This window comes from Bombina bombina, chromosome 10 (genome assembly GCF_027579735.1).
Source record: "Bombina bombina isolate aBomBom1 chromosome 10, aBomBom1.pri, whole genome shotgun sequence".
Classification (NCBI taxonomy): domain Eukaryota; kingdom Metazoa; phylum Chordata; class Amphibia; order Anura; family Bombinatoridae; genus Bombina; species Bombina bombina.
In genome coordinates, this window is record NC_069508.1 from 179297154 (window position 1) to 179315776 (window position 18623).

Sequence of the window (18623 nt, forward strand, 5' to 3'; positions counted from 1 at the left end):
CAACATCACGACTGTGGCTTACATCAATCATCAGGGAGGAACAAGGCGTTCCTTGGCAATGACAGAAGTATCCAAGATAATTCAGTGGGCGGAAACTCACTCTTGTTATCTGTCAGCAATCTGCATCCCAGGAGTGGAGAGCTGGGAGGCGGATTTTTTGAGCAGCCAGACGTTTCATCTAGGGGAATGGGAACTTCATCTGGAGGTCTTTGCCAGCCTGATTCTCAGATGGGGCAGGCCGGAGCTGGATCTTATGGCGTCTCGTCAGAATGCCAAGCTCCCAAGATACGGATCCAGGTCCAGGGATCCTCAGGCCAAAATGATAGATGCCTTGGCAGTGCCTTGGTCGTTCAACCTAGCTTATGTGTTTCCTCCGTTTGCTCTACTTCCTCGGGTGATTGCTCGAGTCAAACAGGAGAGGGCCTCAGTGATTCTCATCGCTCCTGCGTGGCCTCGCAGGACTTGGTATGCCGATCTGGTGGACATGTCATCTCTGCCAACGTGGAAGCTTCCATTGAGGCACGACCTCATTCAGGGACCCTTCCATCATCCAAATCTAATTTCTCTGCAGCTGACTGCCTGGAGATTGAACACTTGATTTTATCTAAGCGAGGGTTTTCTGATTCGGTCATTTATACCTTGATTCAGGCACGCAAGCATGTTACTAGAAAAATTTACCTTAAGATATGGCGTAAATATCTTTATTGGTGCGAATCCAAGGGCTACTCATGGAGTAAGGTTAGGATTCCTAGGATTTTATCTTTTCTCCAGGAAGGATTGGAGAAAGGGTTGTCAGCAAGTTCCTTAAAGGGACAGATTTCTGCTTTGTCTATTTTGCTACACAAGCGTCTGGCAGATGTTCCAGATGTTCAATCCTTTCGTCAGGCTCTGACAAGAATCAGGCCTGTGTTTAGACCAATTGCTCTTCCTTGGAGTTTGAATTTAGTTCTTAATGTTCTTCAAGGGGTTCCGTTTGAACCTATGCATTCCATAGATATCAAGTTATTATCTTGGAAGGTTTTATTTTTGGTTGCTATTTCCTCTGCTCGCAGAGTTTCTGAGCTTTCTGCATTACAATGTTGATTCTCCTTATCTTATATTTCATTCCGATAAGGTAGTGTTGCGTACCAAACCTGGGTTTCTTCCTAAGGTTGTTTCTAACAAAAATATTAATCAGGAAATTGTTGTTCCTTCCTTGTGTCCTAACCCTTCTTCTAAGAAGGAGCATCTGTTACATAATTTGGATGTAGTCCGTGCCTTGAAGTTCTACTTGCAGGCGACTAAGGATTTTTGTCAAACATCTTCCTTGTTTGTTGTTTTTTTCTGGGAAAAGTGGGGGTCAGAAAGCTATGGCTATACCTCTCTTTCTTTTTGGCTGAAGAGTGTCATCCGTGTTACATATGAGACTGCTGGACAGCAGCCTCCAGAACGAATTACGTCTCATTCCACTAGTGCTGTGGCTTCCTCATGGGTATTTAAAAATGATGCTTCTGTTGAACAGATTTGCAAGGCTGCAACTTGGTCTTCTCTTCACACTTTTTCCAACTTTTACAAATTTGATACTTTTGCCTCGTCTGAGGCTGTTTTTGGGAGAAAGGTTCTTCAAGCAGTGGTGCCTTCCATTTAGGTTCCTGTCTTGTCCCTCCCTTTCATCCGTGTCCTATAGCTTTGGTATTGTATCCCAAAAGTAAGGATGAAATCCGTGGACTTGTCATATCTTGTAAAAGAAAAGGAAATTTATGCTTACCTGGTAAATTTGTTTCTTTTACGATATGACGAGTCCACGGCCCACCCTGTCATTTTCTAAGACAGGTCTTTATTTTTGTTAAACTTGAGTCACCTCTGCACCTTGGCTTTTCCTTTCTCTTCCTAACTTCGATAGAATGACTGGAGTGGGAGGGAAGGGAGGAGCTATATATACAGCTCTGCTGTGGTGCTCTTTGCCTCCTCCTGCTGACCAGGAGCCGTAATCCAACAAGTAAGGATGAAATCTGTGGACTCCTCGTGTCTAAAAAGAAACAAATTTATCAGGTAAGCATAAATTTTCTTTTTAATAGTGTACCTGAGAACCACCAGAATTAGTCTCTAGGTTTAGCTTCACTTTATTCCAAAAACTGAACCAAAATTCTCATGCGACTGACAATGGGTGCATAGTTTAAAAAAGCTATTTAAAAAATCTATTTTACTTTGCCACCTTAGATCCTTGCTTAGAGCAAATACATTAGCAATTGGTTGCTACCATGTTCTTATTATAGCTCACAGTACATGACCATACTAAGGATGTGACATTTAAAGGGGTGTGGTAGGTAGTAAGACAGATACTTAATTTTTTTGCTGCATATATGGTTTTAAGGTGATTTTTGGGTTTAATTTGATTTAATTATGTTTCTTACCAGGGGCATGAGACTCAAAGGAAAATGCTCACATTATTCCACACAGTATCATAGTCTGTAACGATCAGACATCTGACGTCATATGGAGCCGAAGCACCTATTGCACTCCTGCTCCATATGAGGCAGATGCCTGAAGCTTCAGGAGCTCCAGATCTCGGCTGTAACTTAACAGCCGAGATTGCTGGAGCCTCCTGAAGCAACTATATATATATATATATATATATATATATATATATATATATATATATATATGGTGTGGTACGATAGCACAACATATATATACGTCCGATTGGGTGAAGGGGTTAAAGGGACATGAAACCCAAAATTTCTTTCATGACTCAGATAGAGAATACAATTTTAAACAACATTTCAACTGACTTCTATTTTCTTCATTCTTCAGATATCCTTTGTTGAAGAAATAGCAATGCCCATGGGTGGGTCAATCAAACGAGGCATCTATGTGCAGCCATCAATCAGCAGCTACTTAGCCTCTTTTGATATGTTTTTCAACAAATGATATCAAGGAAATAAGAATTAGATATTATAAGTAAATTGGAAATTGTTTAAAATTCCATGGACTTTCCAAATCATGAAAGAAAAAAAAATTGGGTTTCATGTCACTTTAAGATCTGTGCAAATCCAGAATTGCCAAATGTGGCTTGTAGCTTTGCATCTTCAGCATCCGTTTAGTGCCGAATGCACAGGTCTACTGAGAAGGTGCCCTTAAACACCATGGTGTCTTGGGACAGATGAGCACCTACAGGTTAGAGGAAAATGCAACACCCCCTTGTTTAAAAAAATTCTAACTTTAAAATTTCAGAATGTGATGCTTTATTTTATAGATCCCTGTTTACTTGGAAGTAGAGAGAGGGTTAATGAACGAAAATCTATGAGGTGGAGTAGGCTATTACCAGGTTACTTCTAGGGCTGCTATGCACTCAGGTGTCAGTAACATCTTTTATCAACCGGGCACATGCTATTTATACTTTTTAAACATGATTAATTGGCTTTCATAAACTATATATATTTTTCTTTTTGACAATTTAAAAGAAAATTAAAATAGAGTTCACCATAAAATGTGTTTTATGTATTCTGTGATTACATCTTGGAATTGTTTTTATTTCCTTAGCCTTAGGAAGAGGTTTGAATGCATCTTGCAAGCTCTAGAAAACTCTTAAGTTAAAATTTAAACTTTAATGATTCAGATAGAGCAGCAATTTTAAACATCTTCCCAATTTACTTACATTACCAAAATGTGCACAGCCTTTTTATATTTACACTTTTTGAGTCACCAGCTCCTACTGAGCATGTGCAAGAATGCACAGAATATACGTATATTACAGTTCCTTGTAGGATAACACTTTACTGTTGTTAATGTGAGTGCGTTAATGGGTCTAGCTTTCACTATGGTCTTGGTTCAAACTCTCATCAGAAGGTTCATCAACAGTGATTAGCAGAGTTGGTATTTTGGGCTGCTCCATCTTCTTCTGCTTCTCGGAGGCCTGTAGTCTATGAGGTACCTTAAACTGGACTCTTGGTGTGGGGGGCTCGCTGGCCTTACTCTCCTTCTCATCCTCTGTTGTTTCCTCTTCATCAATGCGGGCAACATAGTCTAATTCCTGCTCGGAATGGCGGGCGTTTGGGTTGGGAGAAGGATAGCCATCCGTACGGAACCGGACAAGGTGGTTTCGCATACCACGATTCATAAAGTTCTTCATACTGACTGCAGGCGAGGGGGCAGAAGAGAGGAATCTGCCGAGCATGGGGGTGCGAGCTCGGGGGGTGTTTGGGGTGACAGGTATCGCCTGGCACTGTTCGGAATCCCCTAAATTACTGAAACATTAAATGTTCTTTGTTAGAATAGAAGAAAAATGCAAACAGAATACGTAACGCAACACTTAATTAGTTCTTCAATTGACTATCAACGTTTCAAAGAACCCCAAACAAGGTTAAAATAACGTAACATAGTAACCTAAACACCTTTTTTTTCTGGACATTTTTTAACTATTCATCTGTAGATCACCATTTAAATTAAAAATAAATACTGTGTATAAGCATTTTTTTAGGTTCATTAAAGGGACAGTGTACTGTAAGATTTTCTCTTTTTTGTTGTGTTCGCAGTGACCCATTTTACCTTCTGGAGTGTATTAAATTGTTTACATGAAAAGTTCACATGCCCAGACCTGGGCAACACTCTCAGAACAATTTAGATGGCCATGCCCTGTTCATTAGGGGTGATTGACAGACCCTGTTGCCATGCGATAGTTCATGTGAGAGCAGGGGGGCAGTGCTGCACAAGCATTTCCTTGTGCAATATTCAATGCAGGCTTTGGACATTCAGTGTCCCCAACCACCAACCTCACTTCAAGATCTAAGGCTGGGCCTGTGGTGTGAGCATGGTGGGATGTGCACCCAGCTTTGTTTTACTTATCTAATGACATGACATGGTTGGACATGCACCCAGTAATTTTTAGAGTTCTTCTCTAATGACATGGTTGGATGTGCACCCAGTGATTTTTAGAGTGCTTCTGTAATGAAATGGTATGGTTGGATGTGCACCCAGTGATTTTTAGAGTTCTTCTCTAATGACATGGTTGGATGTGCACCCAGTGATTTTTAGAGTGCTTCTGTAATGACATGGTATGGTTGGATGTGCACCCAGTGTTTTTTAGAGTTTTTCTCTAATAACATGGTTGGATGTGCACCCAGTGATTTTTAGAGTGCTTTGGTAATGGTATGGCATGTTTAGATGTGCACCCAGTGTTTTTTTTAGAGATCTTCTCTAATTACATTGTTGGATGTGCACCCAGTGATTTTTAGAGTGCTTCTGTAATGACATGACATGGTTGGATGTGCACCCAGTGTTTTTTAGATTTCTTCTCTAATGGTTTACCTTATATTTGATTCAATTCATCCACTCTCACATCTCAAGCCCCTGACTGGGGATTCTTTCTCCTTAGACACGCTCCTCCAAGAGCGCTGTTGGACGCTGTCCACTTCCGCGTCTGATGTATCCTAGCTACAAAGGTCACGTGGGTGCAACCGCGTCAGCTAGGAAGGGGAATCCCCATAGTGACGTTAGCGGTGCCCTCCGTGTATACCAAATAGGCTTACCTTCACTCATAATAGGTTCAGTAATAAATGTTAAAGGGACACTGTACCCAAAATTTTTCTTTTGTAATTCAGATTGAGCATGAAATTTTAAGCAACTTTCTAATTTACTCCTATTATCATATTTTCTTCATTCTCTTGGTATCTTTATTTGAAATGCAAGAATGTAAGTTTAGATGCCGGCCCATTTTTGGTGAACAACCTGGGTTGTCCTTGCTGATTGGTGGATAAATTCATCCACCAATAAAAAAAGTGCAGTCCAGAGTACTGAAACCAAAAAAAAAGCTCAGATGAATTCTTTTTCAAATAATGATAGCAAGAGAAAGAAGAAAAATTGATAATAGGAGTAAATTAGAAAGTTGCTTAAAATTGCATGCTCTTTCTGAATTACAAAAGAAAAAATTTGGGTTCAGTGTCCCTTTAAGATGTTACTACTTTGAGCACAATGGCATTAGTGGTGTCTGTTAAATCCTCTTAAACTCAGCATAAACAATTATTTTAGCTGATAATGGTGAAAGTCGTGAGTCAGTAAGCTACAATAAGCTCTGAGATGATCCTCCTCCTTGTGAACACAGTCAATGCGTTTCACACTTCTCTTAGGGCTTTTTCAAGATGTGTTCAATCTCCCATATCCTTTAATTTAAACCCCTTTCTCTTCTTCTGTTAGTGGTTTGGTAAATAGGGGTGTGATAAGTTGTTAAGGTGGTATATACCTGATACAATAGTGGTACAATAGTGACTTTGTACTTTCTATGTTACATCTCATGGAAGGTAAAAAAAGAAAATACATTTTTAAGTATAATAATCAGTAGTTCAGGATATTTGAAAAAACAAAACAAACAATACAACTGTTATTACTTTTTTCTCATCAGCTGTAGAAAAAAAGCCGATATCGTATACATCTATTATTCATACCTGAACTCGGAATTTAGCCCCAGTGGGTGTAATGTCTTCATTCTATATATAAGCTCTGCCTCCCTTTTTAGCAGCTTAGTTTCATAATTACTCCCTCTCCAGTCTTGTATTACTTTTACTATCTCTCCTAAATATTGCTTCTTGCAACTACACTCAATCAGATAGATGACACCTTTATCTGTGCATCTAATTGTATATCTCTGATATCAAACTTTTCACCTGTCTAATGAGAAGGAAACTGTTTTATTTTCTTACTATAATGGCAAGATCTGCAACAATGACAGGGGAAAAAAACTTTAACCTCATTCCCCAAGAGATCATGTTGGATAATACCAGGTGTCTTCCTTTTGGATTCACTTGGTACTAAAATGTTTCTTAAATTCTTTGATTTTTTGTATGAACAGTACTTTAATATCTTGGTCAGTATTATAAGGTGGGTCTATTTTCTTTTCTTTATTCCTATACTGTAGAAGGCTATCCCTCTCAGCCTTTGTTATCTCTTCATAGGTACTCTCTATTTCCCTTTCATTATAGCCCCTATTAGAGAATTTTTCGCTCAGAATTTTCACTTGTTCTTCATATGTCTATAACTCTCGACCAATTCTTTCTTACTCTTAAAAATTGGGCTTTGGGGATTTTACTCTTCGATCTAGTTAGGTGGCATCTATTGGCATGAAGAAAAAATTATTTGCATCTACTTTTTAAAGAAAGTTTTTGTCTCTTATTTGAAGAGTTTTCAATGTCGAGATCTAGAAAGGACATTCTTTCTTTACTTAATTCATACGTGAAACTTTTGTTGTTCCTGTTCATTATCCGAAAAATTCCCTAAGAGATTCCTCATCACCTTTCCATATAATAAGTATGTCATCTATGTACCGCTTATGTCACCAGGGTTTTCAACAAGCCACTTGAACCTAGGGATTCTGTTTCCAAGTTCCCCATAAATAGATTTGCGTAGCTTGGTGCAAACCTGGTGCCCATTGCCGTCCCTTTAATTTGGACATACATTTTGCCAATGAAGGAAAAAACATTCGGCTAGATTACGAGTTTTGCGTTAAGCTGAAAAAGCAGCGTTAACAGGTCCTAACGCTGCTTTTTCACTACCACTGCTATTACGAGTCTTGCAGGTTTAGGGGCACCGCACACTTTTTTGGCCTTACCGCAAAACGACTTACGTAAACTTTGTAAACCCTTTTTTCTCTGGGACTTCCATAGCGCCGGTATTACGAGTCTGTCCTGGGAGGCCAAAAAGTGAGCGGTATAGCCTCTACCGACAAGATCCGTAACGCATTCTAAAGTCAGTAGTTAAGAGTTTTATAGTACAACGCTGTAGTATAAAACTCATAACTAAAGTGCTTAAAAGTACACTAACACCCATAAACTACCTATTAACCCCTAAACCAAGGCCCTCCTGCATCGTAAACACTATAATAAAAATATTAACCCCTAAACTGCAGCTCCGGACATCGCGCCACTAGAATAAACATATTAACCCCTAAACCGCCACACTCCCGCCTCGCAAACACTAGTTAAATATTATTAACCCCTAATCTGCCGCCCCTAACATCGCCGTCACCTACATTATTCTTAACCACTAATCTGCCATCCCCAACGTCGCCGCCACTATATTAAATGTATTAACCCCTAAATCTAACACCCCCTAACAAATATAATTTAAATAAATTTAAAGAAAATTACTATAATTAACTAAATTATTGCTATTTAAAACTAAATACTTACCTATAAAATTAAACCCTAGGCTAGCTACAATATAACAAATAGTTACATTGTATCTAGCTTAGGGTTTATTTTTATTTTACAGGCAAGTTTGTATTTATTTTAACTAGGTAGAATAGTTATTAAATAGTTATTAACTATTTAATAACTACCTAGCTAAAATAAATACAAATTGACCTGTAAAATAAAACCTAACCTAAGTTACAATAACACCTAACACTATACTACAATTAAATAAATGAACTAAATTAAATACAATTAAATAAATTAAATTAGCTAAATCACAAACAAAAACCCACTAAATTACAGAAAATAAAAAACAAATTACAGATCTTTAAACTAATTACACCTAATCTAATAGCCCTATCAAAATAAAAAAAGCCCCCCAAAAATAAAAAAAACCTTAGCCTAAACTAAACTATCAATAGCCCTTAAAACCCTCCAAATAAAATACTAACTAAAAAAACCTAAGCTCCCCATTGCCCTGAAAAGGGCATTTGGATGGGCATTGCCCTTATAAGGGCATTTGGATCTTTTTCAGGCCCTTCTGCCCGTCTGGAGGACCACTTCTGCCGGCTTCGTTGAGGACATCTTGCCGCTTGGATGAAGACTTCTCCCGGTAAGTGAATCTTCGGGGGTTAGTGTTAGGATTTTTTTGAGGGTGTATTGGGTGGGTTTATTTTTTAGGTTAGGGCTTTGGGCCTGCAAAAGAGCTAAATGCCCTTTTAATGGCAATGCCCATCCAAATGCCCTTTTCAGGGCAATGGGGAGCTTAGGTTTTTTTAGTTAGTATTTTATTTGTGGGGTTGGTTGTGTGGGTGGTGGGTTTTACTGTTGGGGGGTTGTTTGTATTTTTTTTTTTTTACAGGTAAAAGAGCTGATTTCTTTGGGGCAATGCCCTGCAAAAGGCCCTTTTAAGGGCTATTGATAGTTTAGTTTAGGCTAGAGTTTTTTTTTATTTTGGGGGGGGCTTTTTTATTTTGATAGGGCTATTAGATTAGGTGTAATTTGTTTTTTATTTAGTGTTTGTTTTTTTGGGTGATTTAGCTAATTTAATTTATTTAATTGTATTTAATTTAGTTAACTTATTTAATTGTAGTGTAGTGTTAGGTGTTATTGTAACTTAGGTTAGGTTTTATTTTACAGGTCAATTTGTATTTATATTAGCTGGGTAGTTATTAAATAGTTAATAACTATTTAGTAACTATTCTACCTAGTTAAAATAAATACAAACTTGCCTGTAAAATAAAAATAAACCCTAAGCTAGATACAATGTAACTATTGGTTATATTGTAGCTAGTTTATGGTTTATTTTACAGGTATTTAGTTTTAAATAGGAATAATTTAGGGAATGATAGTAATTTTATTTAGATTTATTTTAATTATATTTCAATTAGGGGGTGTTAGACTTAGGTTTAGGGGTTAATACATTTAATATAGTGGCGGCGATGTTGGGGGCGGCAGATTAGGGGTTAATAAGTGTAGGTAGGTTGCGGTGACATTGGGGCGGCAGATTAGGGGTTAATAAATATAATGTAGGTGGCGGCGATGTTGGGGGCAGCAGATTAGGGGTTAATAAGTATAATGTAGGTGGCAGCGGTGTCCGGAGTGGCAGATTAGAGGTTAATAAGAATAATGTAGGTGTCTGCGATGTCGGGGGCGGCAGATTAGGGGTTAATAAGTGTAAGATTAGGGGTGTTTAGACTCGGGGTTCTTGTTAGGGTGTTAGGTGTAAACATAAAATGTTTAATGGAATCAGCAACGGGAGACAGGGAGAAAGGAATCCCTGGCTTCTCCCATTCCTGTGAAATAATCTCCTTCACACTATTTATCAAGCCGTCGACTTTCTTGCATTTGACGGCCCCAATACGCTTGCCTAAGATCGCCTAACATCGCCGCTGCGGACCTGAATATGCTCTCCAAAATTATCAAAAAAGCTGTCAAAAAACCGCGCACCAAGTACGGAGCAATGAACAGCGGACTGTTGATAACTAACAGTCATCGATCTCGCTGCTCTTCGGCTCTTTTACAGCTTTCTTGCTATACTGTCACTAAGCACCCACACTATAGTTATTAACCCCTAAACCGCCGCTCCCAGAGCCCACCCCCACCTACATTATACATATTAACCCCTAATCTGCCGCCCCCTATACCGCCGCCACCTACATAAAGTTATTAACCCCTATCCTGCCGCTCCCGGACCCTGCCTCAACTAAATAAAATGTTTAACCCCTAAATCGCCGCTCCCGGAGCCCACCGCCACCTACATTACATTTATTAACCCCTAATCTGCCACCCCCACACCATCACCACTATATTAAATGAATTAACCCCTAAACCTAAGTCTAACCCTAACGCCCCCTAACTTAAATATTATTTAAATAAATCTAAATAAATTTACTATTATTAACTAAATTATTCCTATTTAAAACTGAATGCTTACCTATAAAATAAACCCGCTACAATATAACTAATAGTTACATTGTAATCTAGCTTAGGATTTATTTTTATTTTACAGGCAACTTTGTATTTATTTTAACTAGGTGCAATAGTTATTAAATAGTTATTAACTATTTAATAGCTACCTAGTTAAAAGAAATACAAAAGTACCTGTAAAATAAAACCTAACCTAAGTTACAATAACACCTAACACTACACTATAATTAAATAAATTAAATTAATTAACTACAATTACCTACAATTAATTACAATTAAATAAATTAACTAAAGTACAAAAAAAACAAAACACTAAATTACAGAAAATAAAAAAATAATTACAAGAATTTTAAACTAATTACACCTAATCTAAGCCCCCTAATAAAATAAAAAAGCCCCCCAAAATAATAAAAATCCCTACCCTATACTAAATTACATATAGCCCTTAAATGGGCTTTTTGCGGGGCATTGCCCCAAAGTAATCTGCTCTTGTACCTGTAAAAAAAGAAATACAACCCCCCAACATTAAAACCCACCACCCACACACCCAACCTTACTCTAAAACCCACCCAAACCCCCCTTAAAAAAAACCTAACACTAACCCCCTGAAGATCACCCTACCTTGAGCCGTCTTCACCCAACCGGGCAGAAGTGGTCCTCCAGACGGTCCAAAGTCTTCATCGAATCCGGGCAGAAGAGGTCCTCCAGACGAGCAGAAGTCTTCATCCAGACGGCATCTTCTATCTTCGTCCATCCGACGAGGAGCGGCTCCATCTTGAAGACATCCGACGCGGAGCATGCATCCAGACCGAACGAATGACGGTTCCTTTAAATGACGTCATCCAAGATGGCGTCCCTTGAATTGTGATTGGCTGATAGAATTCTATCAGCCAATCGGAATTAAGGTAGGAAAAATCCTATTGGCTGATACAATCCAATCAGCCAATACGATTGACCTTGCATTCTATTGGCTGCTCCAATCAGCCAATAGAATGCAAGGTCAATCCTATTGGCTGATTGCATCAGCCAATAGGATTTTTCCTACCTTAATTCCGATTGGCTGATAGAATTCTATCAGCCAATCGGAATTCAAGGGACGCCATCTTGGATGACGTCATTTAAAGGAACAGTCATTCGTCGAGTAGTTGTCGGTCTGGATGGATGCTCCGCGTCGGATGTCTTCAAGATGGAGCCGATCTTCGTCGGATGGAAGAAGATAGAAGATGCCGTCTGGATGAAGACTTTTGCTCGTCTGCAGGTCCTCTTATGCCCGGATTCGATGAAGACTTCAGACCGTCTGGAGGACCACTTCTGCCCGGTTGGGTGAAGACGGCTCAAGGTAGGGTGATCTTCAGGGGGTAGTGTTAGGTTTTTTTAAGGGGGGTTTGGGTGGGTTTTAGAGTAAGGTTGGGTGTGTGGGTGGTTGGTTGTAATGTTGGGGGGGGGCGTTGTATTTCTTTTTTTACAGGTAAAAGAGCTGATTACTTTGGGGCAATGCCCAGCAAAAAGCCCTTTTAAGGGCTATTTGTAATTTAGTATAGGGTAGGGATTTTTTATTATTTTGGGGGGCTTTTTTTTATTTTATTAGGGCTGTAATTAGTTTAAAATTCTTATAATTATTTTTTATTTTCTGTAATTTAGTTTTTGTTTGTTTTTGTACTTTAGTTAATTTTATTTAATTGTAATTAATTGTAAGTAATTGTAGTTAATTAATTTAATTTAATTTATTTAATTGTAGTGTAGTGTTAGGTGTAATTGTAACTTAGGTTAGGTTTTATTTTACATGTAATTTTGTCTTTAATTTAGCTAGGTAGCTATTAAATAGTTAATAACTATTTAATAACTATTGTACCTAGTTAAAATAAATACAAAGTTGCCTGTAAAATAAAAATAAATCCTAAAATAGCTCCAATTAATTATATTGTAGCTATCTTAGGGTTTATTTTACAGGTAAGTATTTAGTTTTAAATAGGAATAATTTATTTAATTATAGGAATATTTATTTAGATTAATTTAAATAATATTTGTTAGGGGGGTGTTAGGGTTAGACTTAGGTTTAGGGGTTAATAAAATTAATATAGTGGCGGCGGTGTAGGGGGGGCAGATTAGGGGTTAATAAATATAATGTAGGTGGCAGTGGGCTCCAGGAGCGGCGGTATAGGGGTTAATAACTTTATTTAGTTGCGGCAGGGTCCGGGAGCGGCGGTTTAAGAGTTAATAAGTATAATGTAGGTGGTGGCGGTGTCAGGGCGGCAGATTAGGGGTTAATAAGTATAATGTAGGTGACGGCGGTGTAGGGGGGGCAGATTAGGGGTGTTTAGACTCGGGGTACATGTTAGGGTGTTCCTATGGCATCCGCCGCCTCCATTGCGGCGGATTGAAAACAAGGTACACTGGGCCGGAAAAGTGCAGAGCGTACCTGCTAGTTATTTGATAACTAGCAAAAGTAGTCAGATTGTGTCGAACTTGCGTTCGGAACATCTGGAGTGACGTAAGCATCGATCTGTGTGCGGACTGAGTCAGGCGGATCGTATGTTACGTCACTGAATTCTACTTTTGCCGGTTTCTAGCATTTGATAACTAAGGCGAATCAGGCTCGCCACAAATACGCTGCGGAATTCCAGCGTATTTGCGGTTGACGGCTTTATAAATAGAGGCCACGGTCTGGGGCAGGAAAAACTTCCACAGAGGAAGGAACATCATAGTATTTAATAAGTTTTTTTTAGACTTCTTAGGGTTGGCAACGACAGAAGTATCGGAGTCGTCCAAAGTAGCCAATACCTCTTTTAACAGTATACGAAGGTGTTCATTCAAGCTTAAATCTGAAGCTTACTTCTTCAGTATCATATGAAGGAATAATACTGTCCGAATCTGAGATTTCACCCTTAGAGGCTACAGGCGTATCCTCCTCATCAGACTTATGAGGGAGGGCAACCTGTGTAGCAGTAGGTGGAAAAGAAACCTTACTATCTGTCTAATTTTCCTCTTGCGTTTTCCCAGCATAGGAAAAGCAGATGATACCGCAGATACCACAGAAGATACCTGTGCAGAAAAATCTGCAGGCAAATAAACTCCTCCAGGATGCTGAGAGGAACTGCAGGGCACTGTATGTGACGCCATAGAGGCTTGGGACATTTGAGGAGAAAGCTGTGGCATTGCCTGAACAGCATCATCCTGAGAGACATTGAGCTCTGAGGGCAGCAATTTATCTTTAAATTGAAGTGTTCTAGCTAAGCATGCAGCACAGAATTGCATAGGCAAAATAATTTTTGCCTCTAGGCATAACAAGCATTTGTCAAAAAACAGAGAGTATTGGTCCATGTCCATAATACTAAATAAAAAATTTGATCGTATAGTAGATCGACACTGAAGAGACTGAAATTTAATGACGCTGTTTCGCTCCATAAATATTCTGACAACAGAGAGAAGTCACATGACCGGCAGAGAGAGGAAACTATGCAGCAAGTAAAAAAAGGCGCGCGTTTCCCTCTGTCTACATCATAAGATGCAAGTAGCTGCAGCTGGTTTCAAACTCAAGCAGTTTGTCAGTTAGCCTGTTATAGCTAAGTAAGCAAAGAAAACCAACTGCCAAATTTTAAGTTTATACATAAATCTCTGTATAAAACATAAGCCACACACATACTAAAAGTATTTCAACAAAATGAGCCCAAAGAGGTAAAATGCCCCAATAAAGGGAAGATTAACCCCTAGTCTCAACATACATAATGTGCCTGCCCGCTCCCAAAGAAAAGCCTGTGTAAAGGATTTTAAAAATGTCCCCATCTACTGCATATGACATATTCTTCTAAAGTGCAAGTCTCCAAGACCTAGAAGACAAAAGCACTTACCTGTAGTCTAGCTGTCTGGCAGGAAGACAGCTCACAAGGCTTGAAAGGACACATACTCCTTACAGAGACCTGTAGAAAAAGAAAGAACAGAGTAACTAACTCTGGCTTTCTGTACCATGGACAGCAATGTGTTAGGAAACAAAGCAAGGACTACCTCACAACTTCCTAACTGCTTAAAAGCCACCACTACTCTACTGAAGAGATTGACGTGGACTCGGCTAAACCCAAATCCTTGCTTGCAGGGAAAAGTACCCGAAAAAGGAATTTATTTCTTCAGACACTAAACTTCACCTCCTCCATTGACAGAGGCAAAGAGAATGACTGGGGATTATGGGTAGGGGAGTGACACTTAACAGCTTTGCTGTGGTGCTCTTTGCTTCCTCCTGCTGGCCAGGAGTGATATTCCCACTAGTAATTGAATGACGTTGTGGACTCTCTATATCTTAGGAAAGAAAGGGTTTAAATGAAAGGATATGGGAGATTGAACAGATCTTGAAAAAGCCCTAAGAGAAGGGTGAAACACGATGACTGTGTTCACATGGCGGAGAATCAACTCAGAGCTTATTGTAGTTTAAAGGGACAGTCTACACCAGAATTTGTATTGTTTTAAAAGATAGATAATCCCTTTATTACCCATTCCCCAGTTTTGCATAGCCAACACAGTTATATTAATATACTTTTAACCTCTGTGATTATCTTGTATCTAAGCCTCTGCAGACTGCCCCTTTATTTCAGTTCTTTTGACAGACCTGCAGTTTAGCCAATCAGTGCCTGCTCCCAGATAACTTCACGTGCACGAGCACAGTGTTATCTATATGAAATACATGAACTAACACCCTCAAGTGGTGAAAAACTGTTAAAATGCATTCTAAAAAGAGGTGGCCTTCAAGGCCTAAGAAATTAGCATATGAACCTCCTAGGTTAAGCTTTCAACTAAGAATACCAAGAGAACAAAGCAAAATTGGTGATAAAAGTAAATTGGAAAATTGTTTAAAATTACATGCTCTATCTGAATCATGAAAGTTTATTTTGGCCTAGACTGTCCCTTTAAGGGCTCACAAATGTCACCATTATCTTCTCAAATAATTGTTTATGCTGAGTTTAAGAGGATTTAACAGAGACAGCTAATGCCATTGTGCTCAAAGTAGCAACAAATTAACAGTTATTACTGAACCTGTTACGAGTGAAGGTAAACCTATTTGGCATACACAGAGGGCACCGCTAGCCTTCCTAGCTGACACAGTTGCGCCCACGTGGACTTCGTAGCTAGGATACATCAGACGCAGAAGTGGAGAGCGTCCAACGGTGCGCTTGGAGGAGCGTGTCTAAGAAGAAAAAATCCCTACAGCCAGGGGCCTGAGCCGTGAGAGCGGACAAAGAGAATCAAATATAAGGTAAACCGGAGCTGATGTATCCACTTTGCTAGCGGTAACATCTGGCCATAAAATCAGAGCACTGCGCTTTCACATATTAGATTACATATAGGAGTTATCTGTATTTACAGATCTCCTCTGACTATAAGGATATTTCACATATCATATATATTATTTTTTAACGATCGTGTAGCCCTTTTTTCTATATCTGGACGTCCAGATTTTATTTGTTTTTATCATATATTGTGTTGTGTATCAAAGATATTTTCTTATTTGACTGTAAGCACTTTATTCATTTTTTATAAATGTATTATTCTATTATAAACTGCTTGTTCAAGCTATTTTTTATAATTTTATTTTTTTACTTATGCATCTCATATATTAGATACATTTTGATTACCTATAAGACACTATTTGATTATCTATTCAGATTCTTATATTTTATGTAACCTCAGCTTATGTATTAGCGCCAGTACTACCTGTTACTACCTGTTACTATTTCAGCTGAGACTGTGACAGCCAGGTTTGTATTATATATATATCTAATTAACTTACCGCATATCAAAGGTAGAACCCATAAATGATGGTTTCAGTGTCTCGGCTGCAGTGGCAAGAGTGTAAGGGGGCACAGCACTTTGGTCATCCCAGTACTTGTCTTTCCCCATCGGAGGCAAATTCTGATACATGTCATCCACGGACAGGAGAGAAACCTGTGGGAAGAAGGAGCCACCAATAATTTAACCTATGACCTCTATTTGTGTAAAATATTAAAATGAACAATAACAGCCCTTGCACATAATAAACAGAAAATGGAACTTCTTGTAGACTGATTTTCTATTTTTGAAAGAAGTGAAGGATTCTGCGATTTATTTGGGGGACCAGGGACCATTCTCACCTGCAGGTTCCTATCTATCAATCTGTTGGTTTCAAAGTCATCATCATCCTCTCCAAAGGGGTTAATAATCTGTTCAGCTACCTGAAACATACAGCGAGAGACTCATAAATCATTTTAATGATTCCCGTTAAAATGTATTCAACATACATGTAACGCTCATAATAGTAAACTTGGTTTATAAATATGTATTTTTTCATAAACGTTTCCCTGTGATTTGAGAGCTAGCTTTTCATATAAAACTTCTCAAGTACCTGGTCAGTTGGTAAGTGTATAATGGATTGTAAAAAGGCAGCATAGACTAGACATGGTAAAGGGGTACTGCAAAGGTAACCTTATTCAGGTGTGCTAAAGGAGTACCATGCAAGTAACCTAGTTTGGATCTGGTATATGAATACTATGCAGGCAACCTAGTCTTGGTGTGGTATAAGAATATCATAAGGTAAACTAGTTTAGGTGTGGTATAGGAATTTTATACAGGTAACCTAGTGTACTTGTGGTATACAAGTACTATGTAGATGTAAGGATTCCAGTCCTGCTTTTACTTTTTGCCTTAACTCACCTTCATCACCTGTACTTAAGGCATCACCCCGCCCCAAACAAGTGCTTAGTTGTTGAGTATTGTTTGCTGAAACCAGTGCTCTGATTCTCATAAGCCATATACTTATCAAAAGAAGATTTACTTCTACTACTTTAACATTTGGATTTACAAATACCAGCTGCAGTTTGGTCTCACAAAGGGACTAATAACAACTAGTCTCATTCATCCTGAAGTTTGCTATTCCAAGAAGTATTAAGTTATTCCAACTCCACATCTCTACAGGATTTGCTATTTAATTTCCAACAGGAGGATTCTACCTACTACTGCTACGGTACTTGTATCAATTCTAATTTACCTTGGATGCCTTAAGTAACGGCTAATTACAAATTTCATGTTTTCTCTTGAACTTATGTAAATTGACTTTGTCTCTCAGATATTACTTTGATTGCAACGTATGTTTTATTTAATTCTATGAACTTCCTTTGATACATTCTCATACCGGAGAGTAACGGACTTTATGTGACGTCACACAGCTTCATTCATCTCAGCGTGCCATACAGCTCCTTACAAATCAGCGTGTCTCACAGCACCAATTGCAATCACTAGTCTGTGTTCAGATATCCACGCTGCAAGCATTACTCTGTGTGCTGTGTCTCGCAGCAGGTCACGCCCCTGTCAGCAGCTGCGGTCTGTGTGTCTCACATCTCTCATGCCTCAGTGCTTATTACAATGAACACTATCTCTCACAATTGGGTTTGAGCACAACTAATGTCAAAAGTTGTTATTAATAATAATACTTATTTTCAGCTTCTAAATATTTATATGGTATAACAATATAATATAACCATATAAAGACTTACTGCCATTACTTATAAAAATCACTCTGAATAAAACAGTCTATGCTGATATAATAGCCTGTACTTCAGTTGTGAAACAAATATAATTTATTTAGACTCTGCAGTTGTGATTCAAATAACCAAGGAACCTGATATAACAACTAAGCCATAACATATGGATCCAGCAGAGCTTCCTCAAATTGTTTATAATTTAACACAAAGAGTTGACCAACTTAGTCAAGCCTTTAGAGAGTTACAATTAGAAAATGAAACTTTAAGAAAAGTATTAAAAGACACTGTCTCTATTAAACAGAGCCTTCCTGACAATCTGTCAGAACCATTTATTGCACCTCCAGATTTTTTCAATGGAGATAGGAATTTATACCGTCAATTCAAAAATGCTTGTCTGCTTAATTTCACCCTTAACCCTAAAACATACCCAAATGATAGGGTTAAAGTCCTTACAATGATAAGCTATTTAAGAGGTGAACCTCGCATTTGGGCAGACACTCTCTTTGAGACAAATAATGCTGTTCTTTCA

General features: G+C 38.5%; 1 protein-coding gene across 1 annotated transcript in view; it reads right to left on the reverse strand.

The window, feature by feature from the left end:
- Positions 1 to 3735: 3735 nt before the first annotated feature.
- BEST4 (bestrophin 4) overlaps positions 3736 to 18623 on the reverse strand; it is a 59208-nt gene continuing 44320 nt past the window's right edge. Inside the window, exons 6-8 of the mRNA XM_053694054.1 lie at positions 16709 to 16789; positions 16369 to 16523; positions 3736 to 4226 (exon numbers count right to left, since the gene is read on the reverse strand). Of these exons, the coding sequence (XP_053550029.1) occupies positions 3788 to 4226; positions 16369 to 16523; positions 16709 to 16789 (675 nt within the window). The 3' untranslated portion in view covers positions 3736 to 3787. The remainder of the gene's footprint in view (positions 4227 to 16368; positions 16524 to 16708; positions 16790 to 18623) is intronic.